Here is a 17,443-nt window from a genome sequence, read left to right as displayed (position 1 = left end):
TAGCTGCATCTGCTTTGGCGTTCATTGTCCCTTGTCTGCTCCAGGTGTTCTTGCAAGCAAACATGATGATGTTTATGTGCGTTGTATGATGTTTTGTGATTTAAGGTCCCGACACTTGACAAAATGTGGTTTGCTCCAGTAATCTTTTACCGCCCTATATAGAAGCTATCCGCCAAAGTTAGCTACTAACACCAGTTCTGACCAACTCCAGCAATTTGCACTTTTCAGCCACTCCACGGGTGGATCCATCTTGCTAGCTTTTTGTTGTCCCTAATGGGGATTAACACCAGCTTTCATGCCCTGTCCCTAGAAAATAAAATGACTAAAATGACTTTGTATCTAAATTTTTGGGAAAATATAATAGAACAAGGGGACACGGCAGATGAGTGGTTAGCGCGTCCCCGGCTCAGTTCTGAGTTCATGGGGTCAAAACCAGCAACCAGCCTGACTGTGCTGAGTTTGCATGTTCTCCTCATGCTTGCGTGGGTTTTCTCCGGGCACTCCGGTTTCCTCCCACATACTAAAAGCATGCATTTCAGGTTAATTGCAGTGTCTGAAACTCATGACAAAAAGTTACAGGACACCAGGGCATAAAGTTACTTGCCCCATTTTTCACAACTTGAAACAAAATAAGACGACTAATCGCAAAAAAAACTTTGTTGCTAAGTATGAAGGATTGATCATCAGAATTTTTAACAGAACAACACTTTGAAATTAAGTTTATTATAAATCTACTTATAACATTCATTGCATGTATATGGCATCGCTATTTTCCATCTGCCATCAGTATGTACCTGTATTTACTCATCTTCATTCATGCAATGTTTCCTACAAGCCAAGTGAACTCCTCTTTCCACGATGCTTTTAATGTACGTTTACGTTTTGTAGCGTCATACATTTTGTTACCTTCTTTTGAATATTTCTTCTGCGGCTGAGGTTTTGGATGGATTTCTAACCACTTCTACATTTTTCTTTTGTTCTCTGTGCGTCTACTTTAGAAAATGATATGCAAATGTGTGACCTTATAATGCTCGGGAAAGTCCGGAAGCACGAAGTTAGTAGATGCAGGCTTCTGATTGGCTGCCAAGAATGCAAATTGCCAAACGATCCGAAATCCAGAAATTTCCAAACCAAACAAAGATTTTGAAATTTGAATAAAGCAAACGTTTGATTTGAAAAATAAATAAATAAATATATATATTTTTTTTTTCCTTGAAAAAGTTGTCGGACGCCCGGTCGGAGACGTTTTGTAAGTTGTACGCCCGACGTTATACATTCACGCCCCAGGCGTCCGGGCAGACGTTATTTCAGACACTGTTAATTGGCAGGTCCAAATTATCCCCAGGTCTAAATGAGCAAGTGAGTTGTCTGTCTGTGTGCCCTGCGACTGGCTGGCAACCAGTTTAGGGTGTCCTGTGCCCACTGCCCGAAAAATGGTGCAGATAATGGATGGATTTAGTGATTTGGAGAGAGAATGATAGTTCGGTTAGCATGTTCTTCATCCTAGAGCAGGGGTGGCGAACAGGCATGTCATTCTTGTAACGTGCATATACTCTTTTATATGAAATTGCCTTTCATGTCATGGTTGCCATGGTGCCCAGTTGGCCGCGTCCGTAGGGGTGTCACGGTTGCCGTGGTGCCCAATTGGCCCCGCCCATGAAGTGCCAGCTGCGGCTCACTGAGAGATTGAGTTTCTGTTTATATAAAGCTCAGCGCTCTCTTGCTTTGGTGTCAGCCCGTCAAACGAACTTCTGCCCCACAAGATGTGGGTTCTGATTCGGTCCCGTTTTCCTGTGATATTTCCAGTCCGCTGTTTATTCTTTGTCCTGTTTAATTTCGGGTTCCAGTTTTGTTTCCGTCTGTTTTGGTCCTGTTTATTATTTTCTCCAGTTTTCGTTTCCGGCTAGTTTCGCCTGTTAGTTATCGATATCTTGATTTGTCGTCAATCTTGTCTGTCCCTTCCTGTTCAGTATTGACCCCATCTGTCCGATATCAACTCGGGCAATTGGAATCGGTCTCATCGGTCTCATGGGTTTTATCTAATAAAATTCCCCCGAAAATGTGACTTATATATGGTTTTTCCTTCTTAATTATGCATTTTTTGGCTGATGCGATCCTCGGGGAGGACTTATAGTCTGGAAAATACGGAACATTGACATTGAATAGGATTGATCCCTCGCCCGTTCAAATTAATAATACAGTTAATATTAAGGTTAAAGTAAGAAAATGTTCAGAAAAAATATTCCTCTGGGTATCCCAAACAGTCTTGTTTCCTCCCCCTGTGCAGCCGCTTCCCTGCTCAACATCGGGCCCGAGGAGCTCCAAGAGGCGCTAACCTCCCAGTGCGTGGTCACCCGAGGCGAAACCATCATCCGCACCAACACGGTGGACAAAGCGGGGGACGTGCGGGACGCAATGTCCAAGGCCCTGTACGGTCGCCTCTTCAGCTGGATCGTAAACCGCATCAACGCTTTGCTGCAGCCCGATGCTAACACGTGGTAAGTCGCTAACAAAATCCGCCCGGACGCGACCTTGGCAGAGGTCGAACGAGAGCCCGCTCAAAACACTCGGAGGAGAATATAAATGTCGGGAGAGAAAAAGGAGTTTTAATAAATTTTTGATACGGATTGCGTGCTGTGAAAATCATCTTCGGATGATTAAGAAGACTTCAGAAGGGACTACAAAGAGGCGGCTCATTGATCGAAAGAGTTCCTTCATAAATATGTGCGTTGTACGTCCAAAGAAAGAAAAGAAAGGCCGTCTGGTCTTTCTAGGCCTTATTGCCGTTAATAACCTGATCGTGATGGCAGAAAGTGACCTCGGTGAAGGACGCATGATGAGAAGCGGGACTAAATACACTCCGGAATACAAAATTTATATTCTAGAAATAGAAATCAATACAGTAGTCCCTCGCTTTAATGCGGTTCACCTTTCATGTTCTTGCCGCGTCACGGATTTTCATCATGCAGTGTATTCTGCAATCTGATTGGCTCAACAGTCCCTAAAAGAGTAGATATAAGTAAAAAAATAAATACAGTAGACCTCCAGGACACGGCGTGTTACAAAGTTTTTACAGAAGATGTTTTTACGACATGATGCCTGTCTGCTATTGGTCGACATCCTATAGAATACTGTTCCGCTATTGGTTTGCATCACAGCATCATGTCAATAGTGATATGGCATTGGCTGACCGATCTCCCACAATGCCTTTTTCTTCATTCAGTTCACACTTTGCTAGTCAGAGATACAATTAAAGGTTTGTGCTTTATTTATTTACTATGGGTCTCAAGGCTTGCAATGATGCTAAAGGGACTAGCAAAAAAAATATAACCAATGAAACAAAGCTTGCGTTTATTAAGAAATATGAAGCTAAGGAAATTGGCCCTAAACAATCGACGACTATGACTGTTTATAAAAATGAGTAGGTCACTTAAACAAGGAAGGGCATCACAATTCGAAGATTTAAAATCAGTTTCATTTTCAATCCACTGTCACCACATCACGCCCGCCTCTGCAGCCACCTGGTAACTCCACTCTACCAGCTTAGGTCATCTCACACCTGAAGTAAATCCAATTCCATTTTTCTTTTACATTTATTATTATTTCTAATTTTATTTAATCACATACATGTATATGATACTTAATTCGTATTTTTTACACTATATACGTGCAAATAATCCGAATTTACTAAAAAGAGGATGTGGGACAAAATGAACATAAGACAGGCTTACCCACTGTCCTCATGCTTCCCCCTCGCCTGATCTCTTCTTCCTGTTCAGTCAATCAGCGCCGTTTTGACTGTGTACGAGAGGAACCACATTTAATTTTATTGGGATTTAGTGTGTTTCATTGCCTTTTTTAGCCATAATAAGATAATTAGTGATAAGGAGAAGGACGAGTGGAAAACGGTGACAACAACGATCGAGTAGAGGAAAAAAATTATTGCGAAATTCAAAGAACTTTTATTTTCGTCTTTATATCCGGTATATTCATCTTTATTATCGACATGTGAAATATTTATTGTTGTTTGAACACATTTCATTAATATTTTAAGTATGTTTTTCTTTTAGTATGTGGTGGTCGGCTTGTATTTGATGTAGGCTTATATGCGAATACATACAGTATATATATATTTTTTGTTACCGGTGGTTCGGAATGCATTAGTTATGCATTAGTTACGCATTACTACTCAACTTACTACACGAATTTTACCTTAAATGGGTTATTTTCTTAACGTAACTCACAGCGATGAAGTCTTCACTGTACAGCTGAAGCACAACCATAGATGACGAACCTTTTTTTTTTTTTTGGTTTTGTTTGTTTTCTCCGTGTTTACGAGTTTCAAAAAGCAGTCCAAACGCTATTTGGGTTGAACTTGGATGGCCATGAATGTTTCATTAACATAAACGGCTGCTGGGATTTGCTTGCTGTGTTCTAATCAGTTTGTTTGTCCCGCTTTTGTTGTTGCTTTGAAGCGCGGCGGAGAGCGGCATGAACGTGGGAATCCTGGACATCTTCGGCTTTGAAAACTTCAAGAAGAACTCCTTTGAGCAACTCTGCATCAACATTGCCAACGAACAGATCCAGTTTTACTTCAACCAGCATATATTTGCCCTGGAACAGGTGAGTAAGACCCTGCTTTAGATTCAAGGTTTTTGTCGAATTAGTTTCTCTTACTGCAAAAAAATCAATTCTTACCAATAATTCATTTAGTGCCATAACCAGTGTCTGAAATAACTTCTGCCCGGACGCTCAGGGCGGGCATCTTTTACGTCGGGCGTACAACTTATAAAACGCCTCCGCCCGGGTGGCCGACAACTTTTTCAAGAAAAAAAAAAGAAATGAAAAGAAGGATATTTTTTTTCAAATCAAACGTTTGCTTTATTCCGATTTAGAAATCTTCGTTTGATTCGGAAATTTCGTAATTTTGATCCGTTTGGCAATTTGCATTCTCGGCAGCCAATCAGAAGCCTGCATCGCATTATAAGGTCGTGCAATTGCATATGATTTTCCAAAGTAGACGCACAGAGAACACAAGAAAAATGGATGTGGTTGGGAATCAAGCCAAAACCTCAAAAATTCAAAAGAAGCTAACAAAATTGATGACGCTACAAAACGTAAACGTACATTAGAAGCAACGTGGAAAGAGGAGTTCACGTGGCTTAGAGCAGAAGACGCAATGCAAACATTGCATGAATGAAGATGAGTAAATAGAGGTACAGACTGATGGCAGATGGAAAACGGCGATGTCATATACATGCAATGAATGTTATAAGTAGATTTAGAATAAATCTATTTTTAAAGTGTTGCTCTGTTATATATTCTGATGATCAATCCTTAATACTTTGCAACAATGAGTTTTTTTGCGATTAGTCGTCTTATTGTTTTTCAAGTTGTGATAAATGGGGCAGGCAACTTCATGGCTGTGCAGGCAACTTTTTAGAGTTGTCTGCCCTGGTGTCCTGTAACTTTTTGTCATGAGTTTCAGAGACTGCCATAATGTATAAATACGTTTCTTGGAGCATGGCCCCTGAGTACCAAAACGTAAAACTCTTTTTTTTTTTATTGCGTTAAAAAACTATTATAAGTAAGTCTCAAGCCTACCAGCTCGGTGGCCTTGGGGTAGGGTGCCTGCCCCTAGACTGGGAGCTCGGTTCTCATGGATCCTTGAAAAGTCTTAAAAGGCATTGAATCCATTATTCTTAAAAATAAGGCCTTAATTGTCTTAAATCCAATTTTTGAAAGTTCTAATAATGTGAACACATTCATAAGATTTATGTTTGGAAGGAGAATTACCACTTGTGAGGCCCCTTCTTAAGGTTTCTTATTTTCTACGAGCTGATGTTTTGAGTTTTTCCTTGCCTACATGTTGGTTCAAGATCAGGGGATGGTGTCATTGTTACCCGTGCAGTCCTTTGAGACATCTTGTGATTAAGGCTTATACTGATAAATGTGACTTGACTTGATTTGACTTTGTTTGAAACGAAAAGATTTCGTAAAAAAGTATTTTTTCTTGCATCATTATAAAAATGCTTTATAAATGTCGCAGAAAGGTTCTTTGGAGTTAGGAGTTACTGTATCTGCCAGTTTTGATTAAGGATCTATGATCTACTGTAAACATCCTTTTTATTTTGTCTTCCATGTCTAAAACTGAAGACTGCTATGTTTTTCAGATGGAAAGTTTTCAACTAGACTAAAATGTGATTTAAGATAAATTAAAATGAACATTTGTTTAAAATCTCTTATGATTCATGTGGTGTTTTTGTTTGTTTGTTTTAATTGTGTTTTTTTTCTCAACTTGGTCTTAAATGAGGTTTAAAAAAATAAATAAAAATAGTCTTAAAAGTTTTCAATTTAACTTTCCTTAAGATGTAGGAACCCTGGGGGAGTGTGCTGGTTCAAGCCTCGGCCGAGTCATACCAAAGGCTTATAATATTGGTACTCGTTGACTCCCTGCTTGGCGCTCGGCATTAGAGGAGGGAATTGGGGGGTTTGGTCACCTAATGACTCCCAATGACCGGTGTTGCAACAGATCGGTTGGATAGAACTATCGTTGCATCATTTACTGTACACAGTAGCACGTGTGTGTATGGGAGCCGACTCCTAATCAATAGTTAAAAGCCACGCTGCAGCATTTTGTCTGAAGGCTCTTGTTTTTGGACTTATTTTTGAATAATACTTTACTTGATAAAAGATAAAATAACAAAAATAGTTATGATAAAAAAGGCCCCAAAAAATGAACAAATGTTTTTCTGCTAAATGTTTTTAATTATCATATTTCCTTATGTCATTAAAACAAAAGGTAAATTGAGTAAAATTATCTAATTGCCATATGAGAATTTTGCTTTCTTATATTACTAGACAGTAGACTGATTTTACTTATTGGGTGTATATTAACACAAAATATATAAATATGATAGTAATATGACTTATTTTAAGTCTATTTTTAAATTGAAAGTTCTAAAATATAGTGAATTAAGTAATACTGCCAATTATCCAACAATCAATTTGTTATTGTTTTTTTTGTTGATGTTTTTTGTACAAATAAATGAATATAAGCACTTGCATATTTTTCTATATTGTGTTTCATAAACAGAAGTTTTCTAAGCTGTTATTACATAATTATTTTCCGGATCAGGCCTCAAGTGATTGTAAAAAGTTTTCCTTTCTATAAATACTTGACTGATGTAGGCCTGGCGCTCAGCGCAAGAGGGATTTTATTTATTGCTCTTGTCTCCGATATTGTTGCACTCACTCACTGACTTTATTAATGATTTATACATGAGGACGGTTTAGATCCATTGGTTCCACTTTATTAGTCAAAATATATATTTAAAGCAACTTTTGATGTGAAATTAAATAGATGCAATAATACGAAGCTACTCTGGGTTATTTGCAAATTGAAATAAATTATGAATAAGTAACTGGCACTATTTGTTAGTTCAGCGCCTTGTTATTCATTCGGTAAAAGAGCGTATTATGCCGGAACTTCAGTAAGTGTGTTCCAGTTGATTAGAAAACTTGCACAAATCACATTTGTTTAATTGGGTCATTTGAAGAACTCATTAACCAGATCCCCCCGACTGTTAGATGGAGTACCAGAGCGAGGGGGTGGACGCAAGCCTGGTGGAGTACGAGGACAACAGGCCCATTCTGGACATGTTTCTGCAGAAGCCTATGGGTCTCCTGTCCCTGCTCGACGAGGAGAGCCGCTTCCCGCAGGCAACGGACCACACGTTAGTAGGTAAGGATGCAAACGCAGAAAAGAAGGTCAAAATAAAGGGAAAGTCAAGTTCTCCCGTGAAATTTTAACTTCTGACACATTCATAGACAAGTTCGAGGACAACCTGCGCTGCAAGTACTTCTGGATACCAAAGCGTGTCGAGCTTTCGTTTGGGATTCTGCATTTTGCAGGGAAGGTATTGATAAGTTTATTCTGTTTTTAGGATTGGAAACCTGTTTGCATATGATGTCAGTTTGTTATTTTGACTATTATACCTCACTGCTGTTTGTTATTTTGACTCGTATGCACTGCTTACATTGTGACTATCGCCTAATAACATCGCTGTTCTTTGATTTATACTAAATTATAAACTTATAACTCATAACACCATCCATCCGCGATTGACGTGGAAGGATGGTGTTATGAGTGCACTGCAGGAAAGAGGTCTGTCGGAATGTAGTGGAAGCTGGAGCTCTTGTTGGTGATAGGAATGAGTGGAGAGGTATTGTGAAAGGATAGTGGGATGTTTGAACGTGTTCTGAGGAATGGGCAGGGCACCTGTACGATACGGCAGGGGTAAACCAGTGAAAGCTGTTGGACCCTGCTGCTGAACAGAAGAGTGTGTTGTGTCACCCTGACCCGAGTGACATGGCCGCTTTCTTGTGTCCCATTTCATCTGCAGGGACGAAAGCATGACCAACTTTGGTGCCGAGGTGCTTAACTTGTTTGGGTGTTTGGGCATTTGGGTTGGCAATGGTCAATTTTTGTGTGTTTTTTGGGGGGTCTTTTTTTCCTTTTTTTTTTTTCTTTTTTTGTGAATGTGTGTTTCTCTCGAGGGATATGACCAGGGTAGATAGATAGATACATAGATAGATAAACTTATTAGGAGAAACAGCATTATGCTCTTACAGTCTGTCCGATTTGCTGCTGTCCCTGCATTTTATGACGTTTTAGGGACATTTACAAGATCATGACAAGTCGTATGGTCCATCCCTTATTAGGGAATTTTCCAAGCCTTATCACACCTTGTGACATTAGGGTCTTGGAACATTAGGAGCTTGTGACACCTGTAGAATGAGGCCCATAGTAATGTACTAGGAAATGTATGCTAAAAATATGCTTCACGCAACCTGCCTGTCTTGTCACATCACAACTAAAAAAGAAAAAGAATAGTATTTAAATTTACAAGTACTAAATGAGTCAATATAAAAATGATTTATATAATATGTATATGGTTTATTTTCTCTGATCTATCATATTTTGTCTGACAGGTGATGTACAGTGTGACGGGATTCCTGGAGAAAAACCGTGACACGCTCCCAGCAGACATCGTTGTGGTGCTGAGAACTTCGGAGAACAAACTTCTACAGCAGCTCTTCTCTAGTCCTCTGACTAAAATAGGTATGACACCAGTTTTGATCGCCAAAATGTCTCTGAAGGTAGAGCAGTGGTGCGTTTTTTGATAGTAACAAGGTGTGTGGAACAACAATATGTAATTTGATGACATTTTGGTGTCTTGTGCTTAAGCTTATTTTTGGACAAATAGCGCACAAAAAATATTGTAGTTTTCATGCAGTCTACAAGAATCCTGGGCCAAAAAACAAACAAACAAGACAAAACAAAAAACAATTGGATCAAGAGTAAACTGATCCACTGCTTGGGTTATTTGACCAAAGCTTGAAATAACTATCTATCTATCTATCTATCTTCTCTGGTCATATCCCTCGAGAGGGGTGACCGACAGCAAGACATACACATACAAAAACAAAGAAAATAAAAAATGGGAGAAAGTATCAAAAACACACAAAAAATGTTTGGACCATGGCCAACCCAAATGCCCAAACACCCAAACAATTTAAGCACCTCGGGACGCAAATTGGTCATGCTTTCGTCCCTCCAGATGAAATGGGACACAAGAAAGCGGCCATGTCACTCAGGTTAGGGTGACACAACACACTCTTCTGTTCAACAGCAGGGCCCGACAGCTTTCACTGGTTTACCCATGCCGCATTATACGGGTGCCATCCCCATCCCTTAATACACGTCTAAACATCCCACTATCCTTTTACAACACCTCTCCACTCCTTCCTATCACCAACAAGAGCTCTAGCTTCCATTATATTTAGACCTCTTTCCTGCAGTGCACTCATAACACTATCCATTCACGTCAATCGCAACCTTCCTCTTGGTCTCCTTCCATTTACTTCTGCTCTGTGGATCCTCTTTAACATTCGCTCCTCATCCATCTTCTCCATGTGTCCAAACCGACCGAGTACTCTCTGATCCACAAGCTTGCTCAGTTCCACTACTGCTCCAGTTCTGTCTCTCACAATTTTATTTCTCAATCTATCCAATCTTGTCACTCCTAAGAAGATTTTCTTTTAAATGGGTCAATAGAAGACGGGTGTACGGATAAACACAAGATGTTTTTAATTTTCTTAACTAAATTTGTTTATATACAAACACAATTTGAAATAACCTGGAGTAAAAAAAAAAGTAAAAAAAAATACACAATTGGAAGCCTTGTGTTTTCAAAACCTCCTAAAAATTAGGTTGGCCCCTTAAAAAGGGCCCTAAATATTGCGTCATTTGGATTTTAACATTACTTGCCAAACTGCCTCCCCAAAAAGGGGTCCATTATAAACCATTAAGTAGGTAGAATTGTTTAAAATTCCCCCCAAAAAGCTTTTACACAGGGAACTCTAACTATTTGGGCGAATTGTTTGAAATACATGTGATAAATTAATACAAGCCCCTCCCCAATAATTGTTATTTCATTTGAAAGCCCCCTCCCAAAAGATTTGTACAAGAAACTGGTCCACAACTTGTGTTTCCTTTTTACTTACTATCTTATTCATAAACTAACAACAAAGCAGCATTAAATAGCAGCTACCTTCCCTTCATCTGACATGTATTATTTATTTCTTTTTCACACATTGCGTTAAAAAAATGTTTTTTATTTTAATTAAATGAACTATTATAGTTGTTGAAAATAAATAACGCTCACATAACAATCATGGTTTGTATGAAATGAAATGAAATGAAATTATTTGCATTTATATAGTGCTTTCAAGTCAATGACTTCCCAAAGCGCTTTACAATGTGCTCCACATTTCCCAATAGCGGCCTTGCAGCCATGTAAGGCGCTAACCTGCTTATTGGGGGTATTAGGGGTTCAGTGTCTTACCCAAGGACACTTCGACGTGTAACACGGACGAGCCGGGATTCGAACTGGGATCTCTTGATCTCTAGACGAGCGCTCTACCTCCTGAGCTACTGCCGCCCCATCCTATGCATTTCTATTGATATAAGACAGTAGCTCAGGAGGTAACACGCTCGTTATGGGATCAAGAGGTTCCAGGTTCGATTCCCATTGAGTTATATATCGAGGTCTCCGTATGATGCAAGACACTGAATCCCAAATGCCCCAGATAAGCAGGCAGTTGCCTTGCATGGCTGGTGCTGCTATTGGTGTGTGAATAGGTAAGTGTGAAGCACATTGTAAAGTGATTTGGGAGGTCTTCAATGACTTGAAAACCACTATATAAATGCAGAACATTTACCGTTATGTATTAGTCATGGAACAGGTCAAACTATTATCTCTATTCACCAGGCTATAATCTGCACGGAAGTACAAATCGCAACAGCCATAGTGGGCAAAATAAGAAAAAAAACATTCATAATTCATCCTGGGAAGTTGTGCCCGTAGAATTAAGCCCTTCTCAGTTTTTATTAGTAGAATTGTTTAAATTATCACTGCAGGCCAAGAGCGCCCTCCCACAGTTTAGTATGAGAATAACGTGAGAAATGATACACTGATAATAATGCGTTCATAGTCACACATAACTCACTCCAGAGTATAAGTCGCACTCCAGCAAACCATGAAAAAAATTGAGTATTTTGTAAGTTTTGGCCTGAACTACGGACTTACAACGGCATACTGTAATAGTGCCGCCATGTGCATTACACGTGCAGGTAATGGGGTTTCTCAAAAAGGGGGAACCTCCGGGTCTCCTCCCCACCCACTTTTCATTTGGCGCCATCCTCGGATAAAGTCACACTCGCCGTTATCTCCGGAGAGGCTCAGCTCTCGGCGCAGCGCTCTGTTTTTATTTTCGCTAAGCTGTCCCTTCGGATTCCACCCTGCTCAATGCTGGGGTTATTTTTACGATAAGGGTTCCCGAGTCCCCGCAGGGATGAAGAAACAGCATTTAGTGAACACAAAAGCAACTATTCCCACCTCTTTTCTCGCAGTTTAATAAACGGTAGTAATGTGCTCGTCATTTGCCCGAGCCGGTCACCCGTACGCTCATAGATATGTCCAACTATTAGCATCGCACTCCTGCCTTTTTCTTTCAGATAAGCCTCCGTATGTGATTTATGATTTTTTTTATAGAGCCCTGTAAATGACGCTTTCACGATAGTTGGCTTTCAATAGAAAGCTTTAACAGACAAAAGACACTTTAAAGGAGATTCTGGCAGAAAGCTACGCTAGGTGCGCATAAACTTAAAGCTTGGGTTGTGCGTGAGAAAGTCAGGAACTGGACGCTTTGGCCTGCAATTAAAATCTACATGGGAGAAAAGCTTAATAATGCACAGAAGGAGCTAGATGTAGATTTAACCATGCTGTAATGCTTATTGTTAACACCTTGGCGATTAGGCCTAAAGGCTTGTTTATGGCGTTTGCAGCCACTTTGCTTTTGGTTTATTGTAGAGAAGGGATTTTTTTGAGGAACGTGTAATGCAAACATTCCTGGTTGATTTTACTGGCAATGGGTTATTATGTCCTATATAGGGAAGCATGATAATTATCAAACTATTATTGCAACCAATGTGTTTACGGCTCACAGATTCCACAACCGCCAAGGTCGTTGGGGCACCACTTCCTGTGCTGTGCCTGGCAGCGCTCATCCTTCTTCATGCCATTTTTTGGGACTGGGTTTGCTTCCCACATGAAACAGCACTGGTTCGCATGGTTATCTATAGAAGGATGTGCCTCCTGATATGTCTCAGATGCATCATCTTCATCGTCTGGTCGCTGCTGTTTTTAGGTGTAAAGCGTTAACCAGCTCTTCAAGGATGAGCCGGATATTGGCATTAAAGGACACAAGCGTGTGTGACAATACCGATACTTGATCAATCAAACCCTAAGAGTTCAGTAAGTCAGGGGTTTGGTGGAGCCTCTACAGCAAGAGTCAAGACACATCCACTCATGTATATATACGCAATGGTATTCTCTGCTTGGCCATCACTGGCTGCAGGGAATCACGTGACATTGCTTGACGGATAGCAGCATGTGTGTGTCAATACCGATAATAGATCAGTGGTTCTTAACCTGGGTTCAACCAAACCCTAGGAGTTCAGTAAGTTATTCTGAGAGGTTTGGTGGAGCCTCTGCAGCAAGAGTCATCACATATCCACTCATGTATATTTACGCAATGACATTCTCCACTTACCCATCACTGGCTGCAGGCAATCACGTGACATTGCTTGACGGATAGCAGCGTGTGTGTCAATACCGATACTTGATCAGTGGTTCTTAACCTGGGTTCAATCAAACCCTAGGAGTTCTCTAAGTTAGTCTGAGGGGTTTGGTGGAGCCTTTGCAGCAAGAGTCAAGACTTATCCACTCATGTCTATATACGCAATGACTTGTCCCGCTTACCCATCACTGGCTGCAGGCAATCACCTAACATTGCTTGACGGATAGCAGCATGTGTGTGTCAATACCGATACTAGATCAGTGGTTCTTAACCTGGGTTCAATTAAACCCTAGGAGTTCTGTAAGTTAGTCTGAGTGGTTTGGTGGAACCTTTGCAGCAAGAGTCAAGACACATCCACTCATGTATATATACGCAATGGCATTCTCTGCTTGGCCATCACTGGCTGCAGGGAATCATGTCACGTTGCTTGACGGATAGCAGCATGTGTGTGTCATTACCGATACTAGATCAGTGGTTCTTAACCTGGGTTCAATCGAACCCTAGTTCAGTAAGTTAGTCTGAGGGGTTTGGTGGAGCCTATGCAGCAAGGGTCAAGACCATCCACTTTTGTCGTTATACGCTTGGCCATCACTGGCTGCAGATGACCGTGGCATTGCTTGGACACTCAGTGCTGCGTGAAATTTAGCACACTCAACAGGGATACAAGGTGTGATTGTCATCATAATGATGGGAGGATGGATCCCCTAACCACTATGGTCATAGGGGCATAAGTTCTTGTGATGTTTCTCGGGCAAGTACAGCCTCGTGGCACCCATTACTTTCTCCTTATTTCAATCCATACTATGTCGAGCAAGTGGTGGGAAGAATTTTTACGATATGGATTCTCATGTTTTGCTGAACGAGATGCGAGTCTGCATATTATCTGCATGATTTGCAATGCCTAGCGCTGCAACCCTAGCATCACACTGGCAAAACTAAAGGAATACTTCAAGAACTGTCAATGAGATGGGGAATACAGTAGAACACAATGCTTCCTGAATTCAAGATGAAGAGAGCCAGGTTTGATTACAAGGCCACTCTGCCTGCTGTTGGATTCGTATATGTTAACAAATTTAAGCCACACACCATTGCTGAAACACTTGTAAAGCCAGCTGTGTTAAAGACGGCTAACTTTCACTAGCTTTATTTATGTTTGACAAAAAAGACACGAGAAAAGGATCTTGAAAAAATAATGATAAAATCTTCTGTGCATTAAAAACATGAAAGACTTGGCAATGTTTTATCAGTCCTGAAAAAGATCGTCCGCTATTTCAAGCGAAAGATTCGAAAAGGATGGATTGTATTCTTCGGGGTATATTTTCCACGGGTAGAGGAGGGGGGGATACATTTGCATTTTAGTCCATATTATAGATTCACTGTTATCTGTGAAATTAACATTATCTGAAAGAGGGTGGGGGGGCTCAGATGGAATCTGTTATCCATAAGCAGGGAGGCTGCTTCTTCATCGTCACCACTAGGGAGGGGGCACATTTTCTGCAATTATGAGCAACATGGGAAGCCGCACATATGAAACAGGAGTCGTACATTAAACAGGGCTTGTACACCTTTTTTTAACGCCAAATTCCAGCACTTTTTTTAAGGACATTCAAAGCCAATTTCCTAACTTCTCAAGTACCATTTAATGATGAAATCCGGTGTGAATTACCGTAAATTCCGGAGTATAGAGCGCACCTGATTATAAGCCGCACCCACCACATTTTGAGAGGAAAACCGATTTTGTACATACACAAGCCGCACCTGTATATAAGCCGCATGCACCCACATTTAAACATGTCTCACAGACACAAAATTAACCCAAACCCGACTTCAAGTCCCGCGATTGAAACTAAATGTCCTTCATTCAAAGTCCACAGTCCAAAAATCACAGCCGGCAAAATGAACGGAAAATAATACCTGTGCCATAGATGATGCTTCAAAGGCCAATGCCACACAAACAAATACCAGCTGCCGATATCACGAGGGTAGAAGGAATGCAATGGCAAAGTGAACCCAGCATAGAGCAGTGTCAGTGTCATTTTTAAGCAGAATTGTCGTGAATCCCTGCCAGCAATTTCAAGTAATTACAAGCGTTTCACCCCAAATTCAAGCACTTCCCAATCCTAAAAACATCACATTAAAATTCAATGATTTTCAAGAATTTCAAGCACCCGTACGAACCCTGATAAAAACATAAACTGTAAGCGATTGTGTGTGTCATTTTTCAGCTGCTTATTCCGCATGACAGATTCCGAAAAATGACACAGCGGGACAACGGTGGGCGGTCTTAAGGGCGGGGCTAGCAAGTCAAACCTCCCCGTCTAAGAACGGGGCGCAATATGTTTCTTTGAAGCTCAGACATGTGGTGCTGTTTTGTGAGAGGAAATGGGAACGTCTTAGCACGGACAAATTCCTGAGCTCTGTGACTTCTACCAGATCAGGGAGATCACAGAGTTGAAATCTAGTGATTGTTCAGGAACCAGCGGTCACTGCGTGTTTGTGTGTGTTGAGGATTTCATTTCATCCTCAAACCACCCAACCCCAAATTTGATCCCAATTATTTTCGTACCATAGTAGACACTTAAAATAAGGAGAGAAGACATCAATGAATTCAGAACTTGCAAGGAGATTAGGAGAGAGCGCAAACCTATAGTTCCAACCTGGAAAATGTCAAACCTGTTCTAAAAGCCTTTTCTTTTTACTAGGTTACAAAAACAGATCCACCCTTAACATGAATAGCTGATAGTAAAAAATGATGAATACAGTGCATAATAGTCAAAACAATAGTGAGGTATAATAGTAAAAACAACGAACTGGCATCCTACGCAATCTCCTTATCAGGTGTCAATATTTAAAACAGAATACACAGACTACTTAAAAGCCACTGCCTTCCTAGTTATATGCACTCTAAAACCCATTGGGTCAAAATGTAACCCAATTTGGGTTCAGAGTGCAATAATCCAAAACCTGGGATTATTCGACAGAGCGTCCTGGTTATGTTTTTGACAAAAAAGCCTGAATCAGGTCATTTTGTTAAAAATTAGTCTGGAGTCCAATGGAGTATGTCACGAAGCGTAGCAGGAAACAGGAAATAAGGACCCATTCGCGTAGACGTACTCACAATTTATTGGGGGAGGATGAGAAGGGTGCGCACACTCGATCTGGGGATTGATGGTCGCGGAGTGGATTAGAAATCCAAACAAAAGAAAAATTGTCAAAAACAAACAAACGGATCAGACCAAAAACAAAACAGGATCAAACGCAAATTTACAGACTAGGTATTTCTCAGAGTTAAACAGAACTTGCTGAAATCTCACAGAAGCTTTATTAAAACCTCACAGGGTTTAACAAGTTTAACAAACGCTCAGGCAAAGCACAGTTAGAAGGAACATGTCTAAGTACTCCAAAAACCAATCAGTCAATGTGCCTCAGCCGGTGTCCATGGGCGGGGCCAATTGGGCACCGTGGCAACCGCACCAGAATCCAGCGCCACCCGGCTGGGACCGGCTGGGCGCCATGGCAACCGTGCCCGACGTGACAGAGTCCACTTTCGAAAAAAAAAATAAAAAATAGCACTCGTGGTGGTGTAAAATATGACATTTATTCAAATAATTGATTCAAATAAAAAGCAAAAAACACACTATTAAAACTATTTCAGCAACAGGGTTTTTAAAAGACTCATAGATTTAGAAACTAGTAAAGATATGACATGACTTAAGATGCTTTCTTACTACTAAGGAAGCCTGAATGATAATTTTGCGAAGGTAGCCTGTCCCAGTGGAAGTTTAGCTCTTAACAGCCTCTTAACTTTGACAGCTGAGCCCTGCATGTAATGGACGCAGGGTGATTTTGACACTTCTTCCTCCACTGTTTCCTTCTCTGGTCACTTATGTTAGCCACTCGGCTGCAGACGATGACTCACCGGTAGAACCTTACATTAGACATATTCTGCATATTCAGGTTCGCTCTTAGAATCATTTATCAATCCTCTTTAGTAGCTTTTCTTGCTAGCCGCTTAAGTTACACAGCAGGTCTGACCAGCTTCAGCTATATGCTCTTTCCAGCCGCTCCGAGTGTATCTATCTCAAACTGTCTTTTGTTGTGACTTGTGGGATTATCACCAGCTTTCATGTCATGTTAATGGCTAAAATTCATTTGCTCACGCAGGAAAAATGTGCAATTAGATTTTTGTGGAATCCTTAAGGCTGATAACCACAGCTCACATCTACAGTCACAATTT

The 17,443-nt window shown here is 40.6% G+C and overlaps 1 protein-coding gene across 4 annotated transcripts in view; it reads left to right on the top strand.

The window, feature by feature from the left end:
* myo3b (myosin IIIB) overlaps positions 1-17,443 on the top strand; it is a 171,700-nt gene that overhangs the window by 60,437 nt on the left and 93,820 nt on the right. For all 4 annotated transcript variants that reach the window (XM_088352866.1, XM_088352869.1, XM_088352868.1 and 1 more), the window contains 5 exons: positions 2,288-2,498; positions 4,476-4,623; positions 7,591-7,744; positions 7,831-7,919; positions 8,995-9,124. In XM_088352866.1, coding sequence (XP_088208992.1) covers positions 2,288-2,498; positions 4,476-4,623; positions 7,591-7,744; positions 7,831-7,919; positions 8,995-9,124 — 732 coding nt within the window. The remainder of the gene's footprint in view (positions 1-2,287; positions 2,499-4,475; positions 4,624-7,590; positions 7,745-7,830; positions 7,920-8,994; positions 9,125-17,443) is intronic.

This window comes from Urocampus carinirostris, chromosome 14, assembly GCF_059441175.1.
Source record: "Urocampus carinirostris isolate Australia breed hairy pipefish chromosome 14, RoL_Ucar_1.0, whole genome shotgun sequence".
Taxonomy (NCBI): Eukaryota; Metazoa; Chordata; class Actinopteri; order Syngnathiformes; family Syngnathidae; genus Urocampus; species Urocampus carinirostris.
Note: the sequence above shows the minus strand (reverse complement) of the source record. Positions and strands in the feature narration are given on the sequence as shown.